At 41.0% G+C, this 17,651-nt stretch overlaps 1 protein-coding gene across 1 annotated transcript in view; it reads left to right on the top strand.

The window, feature by feature from the left end:
- Positions 1 to 17,334, top strand: part of LOC126144736 (dehydrogenase/reductase SDR family member 11-like) — a 49,586-nt gene extending 32,252 nt beyond the window's left edge. Inside the window, exons 5-6 of the mRNA XM_049915508.1 lie at positions 98 to 226; positions 16,671 to 17,334. Of these exons, the coding sequence (XP_049771465.1) occupies positions 98 to 226; positions 16,671 to 16,712 (171 nt within the window). The 3' untranslated portion in view covers positions 16,713 to 17,334. The remainder of the gene's footprint in view (positions 1 to 97; positions 227 to 16,670) is intronic.
- The last annotated feature ends 317 nt before the right edge of the window (positions 17,335 to 17,651 follow it).

The raw sequence follows: 17,651 nt of genomic DNA, 5'->3' as shown, positions 1-17,651 counted from the left end.
CTGATAGGCATTAACGCTTAACATTTATTTCTGAGATTTTGCGTTTGAACTTCGGTAACTAAAAGTGTAACTTTTGACTTTCATTTATTACTCGCAGGAGATTTCTCCGGGTCTTACCAGAACGGCAATCGCTACCCAGAAGATATACGATATATTCCCGTGTATGGAACCAGAAGACGTTGCAGGTGCTGTTGTTTACATGTTGTCCCAGCATCCTCGGGTACAGGTAACTATATCTTTTACAAGAAGTTTTACAGTACAATAGTGTGTGAAGAACAGAACTCGGATCTATACAGAGTGTCAAAGCACGTAATGTGTCAAACCCCCTGGTGTTCTTGAACCGGAAAAATGGTTTGATGTAGCTCTCTTTATATCAGCATATCTACTGCAACCAGTTTCCAATAGGCTATTGTACTCATCAAGCTTTAGTCTCTGTCTACAATTTCCTCCCCCCCCCCCATCCCACCTCTCCTCCCCATTCATAAAATGACATGACGATTCCTTGATGCCAAAGGATGTGTTCCATCAACAGTTCTCTTCTTTTAGTCAAGTTGTGCAGTAAATTTCTTTCTTCTCCAATTCAATTCAGTACCTCCTCATTAATTATTAAATACACGCATCTAATTTTCAGCATTTTTCTGTAGTACAAATTTTAGAAGTTTCTTTTCTCTTCTTGTCTGAACTGCATGTTATCCATGTTTTACATCTGTACAAGGGTACATTCCTGACAAATACCCTCAGGGAAAGCTTCCTACCACACATGTTAACCAATTTCCCTTTTTTAAAAGTGCTTTTCTCTACTACCAGTCTTCATATTAGATCCTCTCTCGTCGACTGCCGCCAGTTACTTCGAGGAACAAATAGCAAAACTCATCAGCTACTTTAATCTCTCATTTCCTCATCTCATTCTATCAAAATAACCTGATTTAATCCGACTAAATTCCATATCCATCGTCTCACTTTCGTTCATGTTCATCTCTAGCCACAAGGCACTATCCATTCCAAGCGACACTCTCCCAAGTCCTTTGCTGTCTCTGGCAGAATTACAATATAGTCGGAAAACCGCATTTATTTCTTCTCCCTGAACTTTAATTGCCTTTACATTTTCTCGTTGGGTTCCTTCAGTGCTCTCTCAATACACAGACATCAGAGGTTTTCATCACTACCTTCACAACCACTGCTTCTGCTTGACAACCTTCGACTCTTGTACTTGCAGTGTTGTTTCTGCACACGTTGAAGAGAAGTTTTTGCTTCCCGTATCTTATACCAGTAGATTTCAAAAAGTGTATTCCGACATTGTCAAAAACTGCCTCTAAATCCATAAATCTTATAAATGCTGGTTTGTCTTTCCTCAACGTATCTTCTGAGGTCAGTATTGACTTGCGTGTTCTTTCAATTTTCCGGAACCCAATCTGATCTCATGCGAGGCCGGCTTCGACTAGCTTTCCATAATTCGTGTCAGTATTTTGCAATCAAGAGCTATTAAACTGACGATTTCGTAATAGTCAAGCTTGTTATGACCTGGAATTCGAATTATTACATTCTCCTTGAACTCGAAGTATTTCTGTTGTATCATATATCATGCATATCAGATAGAAGAGTTGTATCACGTTATGTTCTCCTGACGATCGTAATAATTCTGAGGGAATGTCATCTGCTCCAGAGGCCTTGCTTCGAGTAAGCTTTTTCAACGGTCTCTCAGATTTTTCTCACAGTATCATTTCTACCATTTCACCTTCATCTACTTCCTCTTTCCTCTATGTAATATTACCTTCATATCATTTCCCTTGTGTAGCCTTTCTATGATGTTCTTTCAGTTTCCGCTACTTTGCTTAGTACTGGCTTGCCATCTGAGCTCTTTATGTTGATACTGTTTCTTCTTTTTTCTCCAAAGGCCTCTTTAATGTTCCCGGAGACGACATGTAGCTTTCATATAGATATGGATGCTTCTACATCCTTGCATTTTTCGTGTAGCCATTCCTACTTTGCCATTTCTGACGTCTTGCGAGTCTCACTTTTGGACGTTATAATCTCATGATTCATTTGCTGAATTTTTATGTTTTATCCTTTCATCAATTCAGTGCAAAGTAATTTGTGGTATACATAGATTTCTATTGGTCCTTACGCTTTTTTCGTATTTCATCCTCTGCCGTCATTGTTTCATCTCTCAAAGCTTCTCAAAGCTACCCACTCGTTTTCAGTTCTATTCGTTTCCCCCGCTTCAGTCAAATGGTTCAAATGGCTCTGAGCACTATGCGACTTAACTTCTTAGGTCATCAGTCGCCTAGAACTTAGAACTAATCAAACCTAACTAAGCTAAGGACATCACATACATCCATGCCCGAGGCGGGATTCGAACCTGTGACCGTAGCGGTCGCTCGGTTCCAGACTGTAGCGCCTAGAACCACTTGGCCACTCCGGCCGGCCCGCTTGAGTCAATTGTTGCCTAATGCTCCCTGTGAAAACTCAAGATCATATGATTCTTTCAACTTATTAGCGTCCCATAACGTTAACTTCCTACCTTTATGCAATGTTTTCAGTTTTGATCTGCAATTAATAATTACGGTCAGAGTTCAAATCTGAACCGGAAATAGTTTTGCGGTTCAATATTTGGTTTCGGAATCTATGTCTTACTACCGTATAATCTATTTGAAACCTGCCGGTGTATCCAGGTCTCTTTTGCGTATACATGATTCTTTCATGATTATTGAACGAAGTATTAGCGACGATTAAACTGTACCAGGCGGCTTTCATTCCTTTCTCCCCAGTGCTTGTTCCTAGTACTTTTCCTTCTCTTCCTGTTTCTGCAGTCAAATTTCTCTCCCTCACAACAATTGAATTTTGATCTCCCTTAACTATCTGAATAATTTCTTTTATCTTCTCACATATTATTTCGGTGTCTTCATATGTGGAGCTACTTGGTTTGTATTAATGTAATGGGTTTTGTAGTCGTGTCTGTCTTGGCTATGAGAATGCTTCCCTAGGCTCTTCATAGTGCCTTACTCTTATTCCTATTTTCTTGTTCTATATTATGCCTACTGCTGAAATGCACCTATTAGATTTTGTATCTTTAACCCTGTACTCACCAGACCAGAAATTCTGTTCTTCCCGCCACCACATTTTAGTGATTCTCACTAGATCTAACTTGACGTTTTCCATATACTCTTTCAAATTTCCTAGCCTACCTGTCTGATTAAGGGATCTTACATACCATTCTCCGACCTGTTGGGTCTCTTTTTTTTCCTGGTCACAACATTCTGCTGAGTAGTTCTCGTCCAAAGATCCGAATGGGGGACTATTTTACCTCAACGGTATTTTACACAAGAAGAAACCATCATCATTTCACCATACGCCAGGAATGCATGCCCTCATGAGAAGTAACGGCTGTAGTTTCCATTTCTTTTCAGCCGTTCACAGTGCCAGTGCAGCAAGACCATGTTGGCTAATGTTACAAGGCCAGATGAGGAACAATATATTGGTCTCGCACCTCAACAAATCGCCTCCGTTGTCGTTATACCTTCGGTACGACTATCTGCGTTGTCGATGCACGCGTGTCACACCTACTCCACAAGGTCCATGGTTTACGGTAGTAAAACACGTAGATTTACACAGAAAACAAATATGTACAATATTTGGAAGGTTATAACACATTTTTAAAAGAGTACGAAATGATTAAAAGATAAAAGTACACATTCAAATGTGTATGTGGTGTACCAAGTGAGGTGACAACGTGGTAATACAGTGGATTCGCCTTCGGGAGGATACCAGTTCAGACTTCCAACCACCCATTCAGACTTATGCTTTCCAGAAATCGCGTAACGCAAACGCCAGAATGGTTACTCGGAAACTCTTCGCCACACAGAACTTCTGCTCTGTCTCTAATTACCTCGTTGTCGACAGTACAGTAAATCCTTTGTTTCTTTCTTTATTTTGTAATGGTGGGTAGTGAGGGTCAAATTCTTTTACGTTAGCTTTGTAGATAACGCAATATAGTGACTACTAATACTCGCCTACTATGACATTTTAAAAAACCGAAAATCTCATTTTTAGGAATCAACATGGGTTCCCAAAGCAACTATCGTGTGAAACGAAGCTCGGTCTGTTCGTCCATGAGACACAGAAAGCAGTACATACATGCGCCCAGGAAGGCTTTCGACACATTTCAGCAGTGCCGTCTAATGAACAAACTATGAGCGTATAGATTAACAGGCCAGCTGTATGATTGGATTGAAGCCTTTATAGAATGCAGCGTGTCAATCTCAACGGAGAGAAATCTTCAGACGTAAGACTAAGTTCACGTGCAACCCAAGGGAGTATTATAGGATGATGCTGTTGTACGCAGAGAACTCTCAACGCAAGAAAATTGTAGAGAAATGCGGGAAGACCTGCAGAGGATCGACACTTGGTGCATGGGTTGGCAGTTGACCCTCATATAAACAAATGTAACACATTACACATAAAAAGGAAGGAAGATCCATTATTGTTCGATTACACAATTTCATAACGATCACTGGAAGCAGTCATATCGATAAAATATCTCGGAGAAAGCCTACAGAGCGATTTAAAGTGAAGCGTCCTCGTAAAACTAATCGCAGGTGAGTTAGATGCCAGACTGAGAGTCACTGGAAAATCTTCACGAAGAGTAATCCATCCACAAAGGTGTTAGTTTACAAAACCCTCGTTCGAACAGTACTTGAACACTACTCGTTAGCCTGGGATCAGTACCAGATAGGACTGACAGTGGAAACAGAGAAGATCCAAACAAAACCAGAGTGTTTCTTTACAGGTTCATTTAGTAAGCGTATAAACATCGCAGAGATACTCAGCCATCTCCAGTGGCAGACACTGCAAGAGAGGTGTTCTGCATCACAGACTGGTTTACTGTTAATGTTCTGAGCCTATGCATTCCTAGAAGAGTTGATTAATATTTTGTTTCCTATTACGTATATTTTGCGAGAAAAGCCATGAAGTTAAAATTAGAGACATTCGAGCTTACACAGCGCTTCCCGCTGTTGTGCCAACATTTTCCCCAGCAGATTTCCATCTGTGTCGAGGTGGGACAACATTCCGTCTGTGAAATTCCACTGTCAGGCCCAGAATAATGCTGAGACAGCATTATTCAAGACACCAGCCCATAACAGTGGTGTGCGAGGTTACCTCATGCCGTACCCTGATGCTGTGCCACCTCCACCACTATGACCAGAGACATGGCCCAGTCATAACAAGCTGGGCAAACCTGCCATACTCATCCCCTGGACCTGGCGGTATCTGTCTTCGACTACTCTCTCTGCCGAGAAGTGCATCACAGCAGCCATCGCAGTGAGGTGGGCCACTCAACATCATCTGCAACCAGGCACAATTTCCACTAGCTGTTGGTCTGTGGAACACTTCTACACCAGACACTGCCAGTGTTTAGAGAGGGGTCACCCAGATTGGGTCTTATCTAGCCTATCATAAATGAGCACATTATCACATGTTGTCTGGCCATGGGTTTGAAGAATCGTCGAATGGCATGTAGCTGAGCATTACTGGAGCCATATGTGTACAGAGGATGTGAAACAAATTTTGAAACACTGTATACAATATAACAACGGACTCAGCATATTCCTCGGCAAAGGTCACTGTAATCTAGTAGGTCTTTTGAAGTGATTGGTATGGCCATTTTAGGACCTTGTGGGCAAACACCGGTGGAATCGCTTTATTATGGCTACATTGGCTCAGTTTTGGCTTTATGTGGGAGCAATAACTATCTCGGATCGGCAGGCTGACACAGTGGCACAGGCAATGCTGACTAAGTGGTTGCTGAAGTTTGGTATTGTGGAAACGTTAACTGTAGATTATGGCACCAATTTTTCGTCAGAATCAATGAAAGAGCTTCATTGTCTGTTGCATATTCGTTAATATAAGAAGAACATTACATCCATAGGTGAATGGAAGAATAGAAAGTGTGCCTAGAACACTAGGAAAAATACTTTGTTGCAGTGTATATGAGACGTAGCACGACTACAATGCTGATATATAGGCAACAACGTTTAGGTGATGGATCAGTGTGACATTCATGTCTTTCCAATGTGTGTACAGAAAATGTGGAAATATGAACTATGGCGGTGTTATTACTAAATGTGTCCAAGCAGAACCAACATGCTGTTATTCTTTTCTTAGTTGCTGAGTGACCAACGCCGTTAGATATCCATTGGAGAATGGAGAATGTCTATGGGACAGCATGTTTGTCGAAAACCCCCGTTGTGGAATGGTGTGCCAAGTTCCATGCTGGTTGCAACTGGTCACAGGTAGCTGGTCGATCTGGGAGAGATCAGAAGTTACACCAACTCAAGTGGCAGACATACGAGCACTGTCCTATAGTTCTAATCTCAACCCATGCGATTATCACACCTCTGATCCCTTGAAAAGGCCTTGAAGGGTCGATGATTCCTGTCAGACGAGGATGTGCAGCAGGCAGTTATGGACTTCTTCACACAGCAGGACACAGTTTTTTACCAGATGATTATTTTCAAATTGAATAGGTTAATTTCCATCTTTTGCAACAACAATTATTAAGACCAGATGCATGTAATTTTATTCTAAAGCGTCTTCAGTGGTTAGGCTTTTTGTTGTTCACTCCATTCTCCTTCTTCTTCCTCCACGTCTATGTGTTGGAGTTTTGCAAACAGCACTAAACATATTCACGTTTCTGTGTTGAGAAGTATCACCGTCCTCTTGCTATTTCGTGTGTTTTGTTTCCAATAGCTACTGAATAGCAAAACAAAACACACGAAATGGCGAAAGGACATTGATACTTCTCAAACATAGAAACGTGAATATGTTTAGGGCTGTGAAAGTGCTATTTGCAAAAACTCAACCCATACAAGTGGAAGAAGAAGAATGAAATAAACAACAAGAAAACCTGACTGCAGTAGATGCTTCAGAATAAAATGTAACACATCTGTTCTTAATAAGACTTTCAGTACAGTTGCAAAAGACAGAAATTAACCTGTACAACTTTAAGATACCCGTTTGGCAAAACAGCTACTAATGCTGTTACTTATTTAAAATTTCTTACGTTTCACAACTGGTTTCGATTTTTAAACCATTGTCCAGTGATAATCTGTACCGAAAAAGCACTTAAAATGCAATTTCCTTTCGACAGGTCAAGAAGTAAGAGAATGCATGATTTTGAATCCCAGAGCTGCAACATTATACACACAACCAAAAATTCATAAAAATGACCAGTCTATCTGACTTACTGTTAATAGTATGCCAGCACTTAATATATTTTGTGCAAAAATCTCAGTTATTTACTCAACAAATTATACACAGAAAACTACACAAGAATTAATCGGCCAAGTCAAAAATACTAGCATTCCAAACAACAGTAATCTGGTTTCTGTTAATATTACTTATGTGTGCAAAAATATTCCTATTCAAAAAATCGTAGGGATAATTGAGAATAATTAAATTACGTACAAGAAACTGTCCAGGTGAAATCTGCGACCTTATTCAGTTGTTGGAACTTACTCTTTCTTATAACTACTTCAGCTTTCAAAATATACTCACAACCAGTTAGTTTAGTCATGGACAGCTGCAAGGTAGGAACCTTGGCTGGCATATTTATAAGCCAAAATAAGGATTTTTTTTTGAGAAATCTTAACAGATAGCTGACAAAGTCATTTACTATAAACATTTCGATGACACCTTAGGCCTGCTGAACGCTACAGAGGAGGACATTGCTACGATGCATTCACAACTAACTGGTATGCATGATAAGGTCGAATTCATCAGCGAAGTCAAAGTAAATATCAGTACCAATTTAGTGGATGTCACAATAAAACAAAAGGTTTCAATGCACAAATGAAGAACTTTTCATTAACCACAACTGAACACACATTAATCAGTAACAGATCATGCCACCCAGCAATCCATAAAAAGCATATTTTCACGCAGTATTATACAGAATGTGAAATCTTCACCTTGATGAAGATCAGATTAACAAAGAAATAAAAATCCTTGAAACTTAGGCAATATGAACGATTTAGAAGCACGAATAATTAAAGAAATGCAGAAACAGAAATGGGACATTAAGCGAAAGTCAGCCACCAAAGATGTTATTCTAAAGAGAGAAATCGCTAAACAAATAATCCAAGAGCATTCAAGATGCATCTTACACCCAGCAAACAAACTTGCTGAAATATTGCCGATGAACTCCAAATCCTCCATCATGCAAAGAATTAAATGAATATTCTATACGAAATAGAAATGTTTGATTTTAAAAATCAACCAGATAACTTATCAAAGAAAAAACTGAACTAAGAAACGCAAAGTATCTGCACAATTTTAATGGTATGCTGTTTACAGCTAATCAAAAACAAAATGGCAGTCCCATTCATTGTTCCCACACTAACAGATAGGATTAATCATTCATAGTTTCCTCACTAACAGATAAAATTATTCATATTGAATATATATTTAGTAAAATTTTAAATGTTCGAACATCTCATTTGGTACATCTTTAAAATTATTTTATTTTTATGAATGAATATTGCTAACTAAATCTCTGAAATTGTTACACTTCCCTTACTTTTATTCTTTGGACAGCATTATATCTTTACATATTTGCCACCTGATGTGCATAAATTAACTGCCAAAACATCAAACGCACCTAAGGTTTTGTAAGTAAAAACGAATGGAAACACAAAACGTGAAGACACTGTCAATTTTATAAATATTTCAATTTTTGTAGATAACTATATTTCCGCTAATTTACTTTCACACCATTGTGTTTCCTATTTTGTAGCGTTAATAGAGTGTGCTTTTCTGTACAGATGACTAGTGTGCAATGGCTTAAAAAGCCGAAACCGATTATGAAACGAAAGAAAAGTATAAATAAATAAATGCCTCAGGGTTGATAAACGTCTCATTCATTTAGTAAGTACACACTGAGGTGACAAAGTCATGGGACAGCGACATGCACATACAAAGATGGCGGTAGTGTCGAATACTCAATGTATAAAAGGGTAGTGCATTGGCGGAGCAGCACCCCCCCCCCCTTCCTTTCCTCCGTCCTTTCCCTGGGCTCCCTCTTCCTCCCCCCTTCCATCCTGTTTTTTCTCCCCGCCTATCATCTCATTTCTCCCCCCCCCCCCCCGTCCTTTTGTACTCCCCTCCTCTGCCTTCCCCAATCCCTGGCACGTCTGCTCAGCACCCCCCACCCCTCTTATGAATCCTCCTCTTCCATTGGCTCCTTCCCCCCCCCTCCCTTTTTCCCGTCATCTGACCAGTTTCCCCCCACCAGCTCTCGGGTGTGGTATGTCGTATTTGTGCCAACTTTTAGCGCAGTGTTTAAGTGAGTGTTCAGTGTTGTGTGTCCTTCCACAGTGTTGCGAACAGAAATCATGCTGTCGCTGGGTGTGCTTTTTATATCTCTTGCGAACAGAACCCAGACTGTCGCCGTGTTTTTTTTTAATTGTCTGTCTATTATTTTTCTGCTTACTGTGTATTTTATTAGCTTCATCGACCCTGTGTTTTATGTTTTACGCTCTAGAATTTTCTGCCATTTTTACCTTTAAGTCACTGATTTTATCGCCAACTGTTATTATTTTTTATTATCATCATCTTTTTAAAATAAATTCTGTAGGCTGAAGAGCGGCGTAATAAGCTGCTGCCAGCCCGCCCCCTTTAGGGGGAATCGAAACTCAATAAAGGAAAAAAAAAAAAGAAAAAGCGGAGCAGCAATTTGTACTCACGTGGCTCATGTGAAAAGCTTCCAACCTGATTAGGGCCGCACGACGGGAATTAACAGACTTTGAACGCGCATTGGTAGTTGGAGCGAGCCGATGGGACATTCCATTTCAAAAATCGTTAGGGAATTAAATAGTCCGAGATTCACAGTGTCAGGGCCGGCCGCGGTGGTCTAGCGGTTCTGGCGCTGCAGTCCGGAACCGCGGGACTGCTACGGTCGCAGGTTCGAATCCTGCCTCGGGCATGGGTGTGTGTGATGTCCTTAGGTTAGTTAGGTTTAAGTAGTTCTAAGTTCTAGGGGACTTATGACCTAAGATGTTGAGTCCCATAGTGCTCAGAGCCATTTGAACCATTTTTGAACCATTCACAGTGTCACGAGTGTGACGACAATATCAAATTTCAGATATAACATCTCACCTTGGGCAACGAAGTGGCCGACGGCCTTCACTTAACGACCAAGAGCAGCGACGTTTGCTTAGATTTGACAGTGCTGACAGGCAAGCAACACTTGGTGAAATAACCGCAGAAATCAATGTGGGACGTACGACGAACGTATCCGTTAGGACAGCGCGGCGAAATTTGGCGTTAATGTGTTGTGGCAGCAGACAAGCAACGCGAGTGTCTCTGCTAACGGCACGATAGCGTCTACATTCTTCTCCTAGGGACCGTACTGGTTGGACCCTAGGCGACTGGCAAAACGTGGCCTGGTCAGATAAGTCCATATTCCAGTTGGTAAGAGCTGATGGTAGGGTTCGAGTTTGACGTAGACCCCACGAAAGCATGCACCAAAGTTATCAAGAAGGCAGTATGTAATCTGTCGGTGGTTCCATAATGTTGTGGGCTGTTTACATGGAATGGACTGGATCCTCGGTCCAACTGAACTGATCGTTGACAGGAAATGGTTATGTTCGGCTACTTGGAGACTATTTGCAGTCATGCATGGATTTCAAGTTCCCAAACAACGAAACGCCGTGTCACCAGGCCACAATCGTTCGTGGCTGATTTTCAGAATGTTCTGCACATGTCGAGCGAATGATTTTACCGTACAGATCGCTCAACATGAATCCCACCGAACATTTATGCGACAAAATCGAGAGATCAGTTCGTACAAAAAATCCTGCACCGGCAACACTTTCGCGTTTATGGACAGTTATAAGCGGCAACATGGCTAAATACAGTCCTGGAAATGGAAAAAAGAACACATTGACACCGGTGTGTCAGACCCACCATACTTGCTCCGGACACTGCGAGAGGGCTGTACAAGCAATGATCACACGCACGGCACAGCGGACACACCAGGAACCGCGGTGTTGGCCGTCGAATGGCGCTAGCTGCGCAGCATTTGTGCACCGCCGCCGTCAGTGTCAGCCAGTTTGCCGTGGCATACGGAGCTCCATCGCAGTCTTTAACACTGGTAGCATGCCGCGACAGCGTGGACGTGAACCGTATGTGCTGTTGACGGACTTTGAGCGAGGGCGTATAGTGGGCATGCGGGAGGCCGGGTGGACGTACCGCCGAATTGCTCAACACGTGGGGCGTGAGGTCTCCACAGTACATCGATGTTGTCGCCAGTGGTCGGCGGAAGGTGCACGTGCCCGTCGACCTGGGACCGGACCGCAGCGACGCACGGATGCACGCCAAGACCGTAGGATCCTACGCAGTGCCGTAGGGGACCGCACCGCCACTTACCAGCAAATTAGGGACACTGTTGCTCCTGGGGTATCGGCGAGGACCATTCGCAAGCGTCTCCATGAAGCTGGGCTACGGTCCCGCACACCGTTAGGCCGTCTTCCGCTCACGCCCCAACATCGTGCAGCCCGCCTCCAGTGGTGTCGCGACAGGCGTGAATGGAGGGACGAATGGAGACCTGTCGTCTTCAGCGATGAGAGTCGCTTCTGCCTTGGTGCCAATGATGGTCGTATGCGTGTTTGGCGCCGTGCAGGTGAGCGCCACAATCAGGACTGCATACGACCGAGGCACACAGGGCCAACACCCGGTATCATGGTGTGGGGAGCGATCTCCTACACTGGCCGTACACCACTGGTGATCGTCGAGGGGACACTGAATAGTGCACGGTACATCCAAACCGTCATCGAACCCATCGTTCTACCATTCCTAGACCGGCAAGGGAACTTGCTGTTCCAACAGGACAATGCACGTCCGCATGTATCCCGTGCCACCCAACGTGCTCTAGAAGGTGTAAGTCAACTACCCTGGCCAGCAAGATCTCCGGATCTGTCCCCCATTGAGCATGTTTGTGACTGGATGAAGCGTCGTCTCACACGGTCTGCACGTCCAGCACGAACGCTGGTCCAACTGAGGCGCCAGGTGGAAATGGCATGGCAAGCCGTTCCACAGGACTACATCCAGCATCTCTACGATCGTCTCCATGGGAGAATAGCAGCCTGCATTGCTGCGAAAGGTGGATATACACTGTACTAGTGCCGACATTGTGCATGCTCTGTTGCCTGTGTCTATGTGCCTGTGGTTCTGTCAGTGTGATCATGTGATGTATCTGACCCCAGGAATGTGTCAATAAAGTTTCCCCTTCCTGGGACAATGAATTCACGGTGTTCTTATTTCAATTTCCAGGAGTGTATTTCTGCAGGGGACTTCCAACGACTTGAGTTCATGCCATGTCGAGTCACTGCACTACGTCGGGAAAAAGGAGGTCCGACACGATATTAGGAGGCACCCTATGACTTTTGTCATATCAGTGTATGGCTGTGATACGCCCAAAAAAAGGAAGATGGGTTATGTGTGAAACCTACAGTAAGTCTAATAGTCAGATCCTAGCTAAAGATATGTCAGCAAATCCTAGGAAGTTGCCATCATTACCAGAGTCAATAAACGGCTCCATAACTTCTATCCAATTCTCGTGGATCAGGCTGATTTTGACACTGAAACCAGAAGAAATAAAGTCTAGTTACTAAATTCTTCAAAAGTACATTCAGCAATGAGGGCACTATAATACCAATGTTTGACTGCGCTCAAACAAATAAGAATTATTGAAATGAGCGCTTCTACTACTGGGAAAGACATTGAAAGTGAACAGGGTGTCGCTTTTACATCAAATACGCTATGCAGTCAGCCCTTGTAGTAGCTCACATTTATTGAGAATCGGGTACAGCAAATATCCTGAGGTAACTCAGTAAGAGTGCACGTCAATACCGTTTACAAGCAGGAGAAAATAACGGACGCACAGCATTATACAACTGCTGACTAGTCTTCATTAGTAGTTTGGCTGAAGATTCATAAACAGTTATTAATGTCCCATCTTATTTCTTCATTTAGGAAAAGACAGCTGGTGATTTAGTTTTGTTTGCTACAGTTCCTGGGACATTCCCCGGACATCTAGTTAGAACTGATAAGCTTCTCGGTGCTTCAGCCTCTTTTTGGTCAAGAGCTCTGTATTAGCGTTCTTTGTATTAGTGTTCTTAGTATTCGCGTTCAACACTCGTGCATTCTTGCAGCTCTTGTGCGTTCTACTTCAAGACCCTCTTCATACACCTCTGCCCAGCTTTGTTCTCAGTCTTAAGAATAGTTTTCCATACGTTCTTGGTTGTTGCTGGGATTGTATTGTTCTTTGTGATTTGAATGTGAGAAACCTACTCTTCTGATTTTTTTATCCACATCAAACCCTACGCAATTTATCGGTCGAATCTACAATTCAGAGTGCAGCAAGAGCCAGTTTGTTATCCACAGACTGCAGATATTCTTTGCTGTAACATACGTTAAGTAAAGGGGACATCTGCCTTTGCTACCACTGGCCACCTCCTAACCACCGCTCTTGCATGGGCGGGGTCAACTTTGTATTTTCAAACGAGGAAATCCCTTTTTATTGCATATTCGGATTCTACGCCAAAAAAATACGTACGGTTTGCTCAGACCATTGTTTTCCATTCGTTGTAGATGGCGCTGTAACCGACAGATATCAAGTGTGCCTGTTTTTGGAGTTAAGAACCGACACATTTTGTTTTACGTTTCATTTACTATATGTATGTAAACCGTTTGTCGCGTATTCGCCACCGCACACCCTTTTTTACTTTATATGCAGTTTATATGGCATAAAATTTTAATTAATTTTATATTGCTTATTGTTGCGAGCACGACAGATAAAATACAATTCTCCCTATTAGTTTCTGCAGTTGAAAATATTTTAACTTTATGCACTTTGACCTATTATGTGGGGATACGCACAACACTGAAAGATTTCCTGCTGTGGACGTACGATCTTCAATTTGCAAACTATTTTTATATAACACTGATCTGGCTTGCTAGATATGGAACATGTATCATTACTGTAACTAATTAAGGAATAAAAAAATGCCCTTCGCTACTTTCATCTCTTGAATGCACAGAAAATTAGTCTTATTACCTGTACGGAAGTTACAGTATGTTATGTTCACTAAACGTAAAAGCTGCAGTGGATATTTTTTTAAAAATATATGGTCACTATTAACTGCCACGACTAACATGAGAGCATGAAACTAAACAGAAATGAAATTTGAATATTATGTTGTTAGCCAGAACAGGTTTTGCATAGCAGTGTTTGATCACACACAAGTAAAATATTATCACTCATGAATTATTTACGTAACTGATAACATAATACCAGCTGCCCATGTCCACCTGAAAATGACGTAACAAAATCCACAATTTCCCTCTGAAGTCTCCAGGAAGCTGAAAGAGATAATTTTAATGTACCGTTACCTGCCCGCTATATTTCGGGAAAACTGCTTTCATTCAATTTAATTTGAATTTGCCGCGGCAGCGGTTCCCGCGATCGCTGCACGACTCTGGGTCATGAAAAATTCCTAATATGCTGAAAACTGCTAAGAATGTGGAATGAAATCTTGGGCAAGCTAGCAATAAATTATTACAGGTAATTATTTTAACAATTTCTATATTCAAAAAATCAACATAAATTGAACGTACACACCTATTACAAATATCAACATTCAATGGCGTCTTTCTCGGTCAAAGGACAAAGAAAGGCTACCTAAGCATTCAAGCGAGCGTCACAGGCTCTTACGACTTTAACGGCTACAAGAAGACAGAGAGAGTAATGTTTTAAGCTCCACTGTTTATAGGCAATTTAATATGTATCTTTGTTATCTCTTACAATTAACATTGTCTGCTTCGATACATACATTCGCCGACCACAGACGTGTTTTGTGGCATATAAATACATAAATATTGCACAAACATAAAAATGAAAAATTGTTATTTCCTTTTATACATAATGTACAACCATTCATACAGTAATGAAATAATAATAATACAGATAAATATTTATTTATATATTTTTTAATATATTCTAACGATTTTGTAAATGTCTTGCCAGGAGACGTCACACATTGTTTTCTAGCGGTTGATATTGTTGTTCAAACGTTACTCGAGTGTTTAAATTGTGATTGTACGGTACAAATAATATGGCTAGATTCACATTTCTGGCACGTAAGTTACTTGTATGGTAATGTGGTTTTCTGTCCCTACGGGGTTGGTTATGGTGAGTCGCCAAATCATCGGCATACTTGGTTTCGTTGGACGTCCTCGGAAACCTCGCCGTCAGGGTGACTGATTTCAGTGTGTGTTTCCAACCATCTGTCGTAACCCTCGCGCTGTCCGCTAAGCGGGACCGGCGGAATACAGACCACAACCATTGCAATGAGGTAAAATGTCCATGAAGTGATAGTGACAGAAGCACATGTCACGAATACTCACCGAAATCGAGTACCCCAATCGTAAGAGACAAGGGAACTCACCGAAATCAACACCTCAATTGTGAGAGGCAAGGGAACTCACCGGTATGAACCATCACGGTGGGAACAGAAAATTATAACATCCACGTCGTTGTTCCTGAATCACGCTAAACGTAGTTTCTAACTAGGCATTGAAACGACTAACCGTAGTGTACAGTGCAATTAAATTTGCATCACTAAAGTAAAATTCGAACAGAAGCACCAACCGTTAGAACACGAAGGTGGAAAACAATAGTTTGAGTAAACCATACGTATTTTTTGGTAAAGAAGTCTCATATGCAATAAAAAGGGGTGTTCCCATTTGAAAATACGAAGTTTATCTTGCCCACGCAGGAGCAGTGGTTAGGTCACCCCCTTTTTTTTTTTACAATCGCATTGACCAACTAGGATCACGTTAACAACGTCATTTCCTCTTCTTCCTTTGTTGTTGTTTCCTATGTTTCCAGTATTCCATCATTTTCTCCCCATGAAGTCTCTTCCTTTCTTCTGTCCATGTTGTTCCCGATTTTTTATTTCTTCGGCTTTGAAAGCCTTCCAAATTTAGTATTTTATTTTTAAAACGGTTTCTTTCTGCTATTTCTGATTCTTTGGTGTTGTTTCTTTCTAGATCATTCCTTTTTTCAGTATCCATGCTATTGTCGATTTCTTCTTCCAGAAATATAGGAGTATTTGTATTGTTAGTCTATTTCCATCCATGCGGTAGAGGTGTCCGAGAAAGATTAAACTTCGTTTGGCCATTACTTCAGACAATTATATTCTTGTAGATCTCCTCATTACTTCTTATTTTTCAACCATATGCAGTTTTAATTGCACCCATTATTTTTGTAATAATCCTTCTTTCCAGTCCCTCTAGTTTGTCCATCTTATAGTTCATCGTTAGGCATTCAGATTCATATAAACATTCTGGTCGTACCACTGTGGTGTGGTGTTTTAGTTTCGTTTTTCCCTTTTACTTTTTTCCCTTTTACTAATATTAACTTTTCATCTAGAACTTTTTTCCGTACAATGCGTCGTTTTCGAGATATTTAGTTGTCTCAAGATAAAGCAAACACCCTGTGTATATTCACGTCAGGCGTTAATATGAACAAACTTTTAGACCATCACCTTACAATTTCTGCTTTCGCTTTTATTTCAACTATTTTTACTCAAAGAATTTTATTTTTGTTTCAGGTTCACGAAATAATCATCCGTCCAACTGGCTTTGATTACTGAAGGCACCATTTTCCCTGAGCAACATACACATTCTCTTTATTACTTACCAATGTTTGCAGTCGTGCCGAGACATCGCAGCAGGTTTCATCACAGCCGGAGAAGTCAAACAGCACATGCAAACATTTAAAACTGCCTCTAATATCTTCATGGAGAATTGTTACTAGAAACCTTTCCATAACCGTCAATGAAATGTAGGAAAGACATCTGCTACAAAGAATAAGCTCCAGATGTCCGTTATCATGCTAATAAGTTCTGTAGCACCTTTATGACTATTTGAATAATTGGAGTTCCAGAGTGGCATTAATATAGTCCAAAATCATATGAGGCACTGCATAATACTTTCGAAATTTGATTTGAAATTTGTTTTTTATGAGGCGTAGGTGACGCAACGATAAAACAAAAACTATTATATTTTATGTACTTGCAATCTACAGTCTCAAATAATAACGTGTATATTTGATCTGTGCAGAGCTTACACGAACATGGTTCAGTAACCTCTTTTAAATGTTGAGTGTAGCAACTATTGCTTCTCCGTATATTTACTTCTTATTAAATTTTGAGATGAATGATATTTCCATTTTTCGAGCCAATACCCCATTTCACAACATCAGTATAATGAATAAAAGCGATTTACATTAAAAGTGAGCCATTTACTTATTTTTAGAAGTGTGTCCACTACTGAGAAAAACACTTCTTCATTAACCTGTTAACACTCACAAAATGTTCGACTAGTAATAAAGAATCGTATGGAGAAGTTATTAGCGACTAACTTCATCTATGGTACCAACAAATTTTTAGCAGACGAGTATGTAATGAGAGTGTGATAGTCACCCCTTGCACATCTATGCTTACTAATACAAACAGTGTTAGTAAACTTTGTAAATTCTTTTCATTCATTGTATTTGGCTACAAGATTTGTTAGTCATTTGTTGTGCACGT

This window comes from Schistocerca cancellata, chromosome 2 (assembly GCF_023864275.1).
Source record: "Schistocerca cancellata isolate TAMUIC-IGC-003103 chromosome 2, iqSchCanc2.1, whole genome shotgun sequence".
Classification (NCBI taxonomy): domain Eukaryota; kingdom Metazoa; phylum Arthropoda; class Insecta; order Orthoptera; family Acrididae; genus Schistocerca; species Schistocerca cancellata.
The sequence above is the reverse complement of the archived record's forward strand: the minus strand, read 5'-3'. Positions and strand labels throughout refer to the sequence as shown.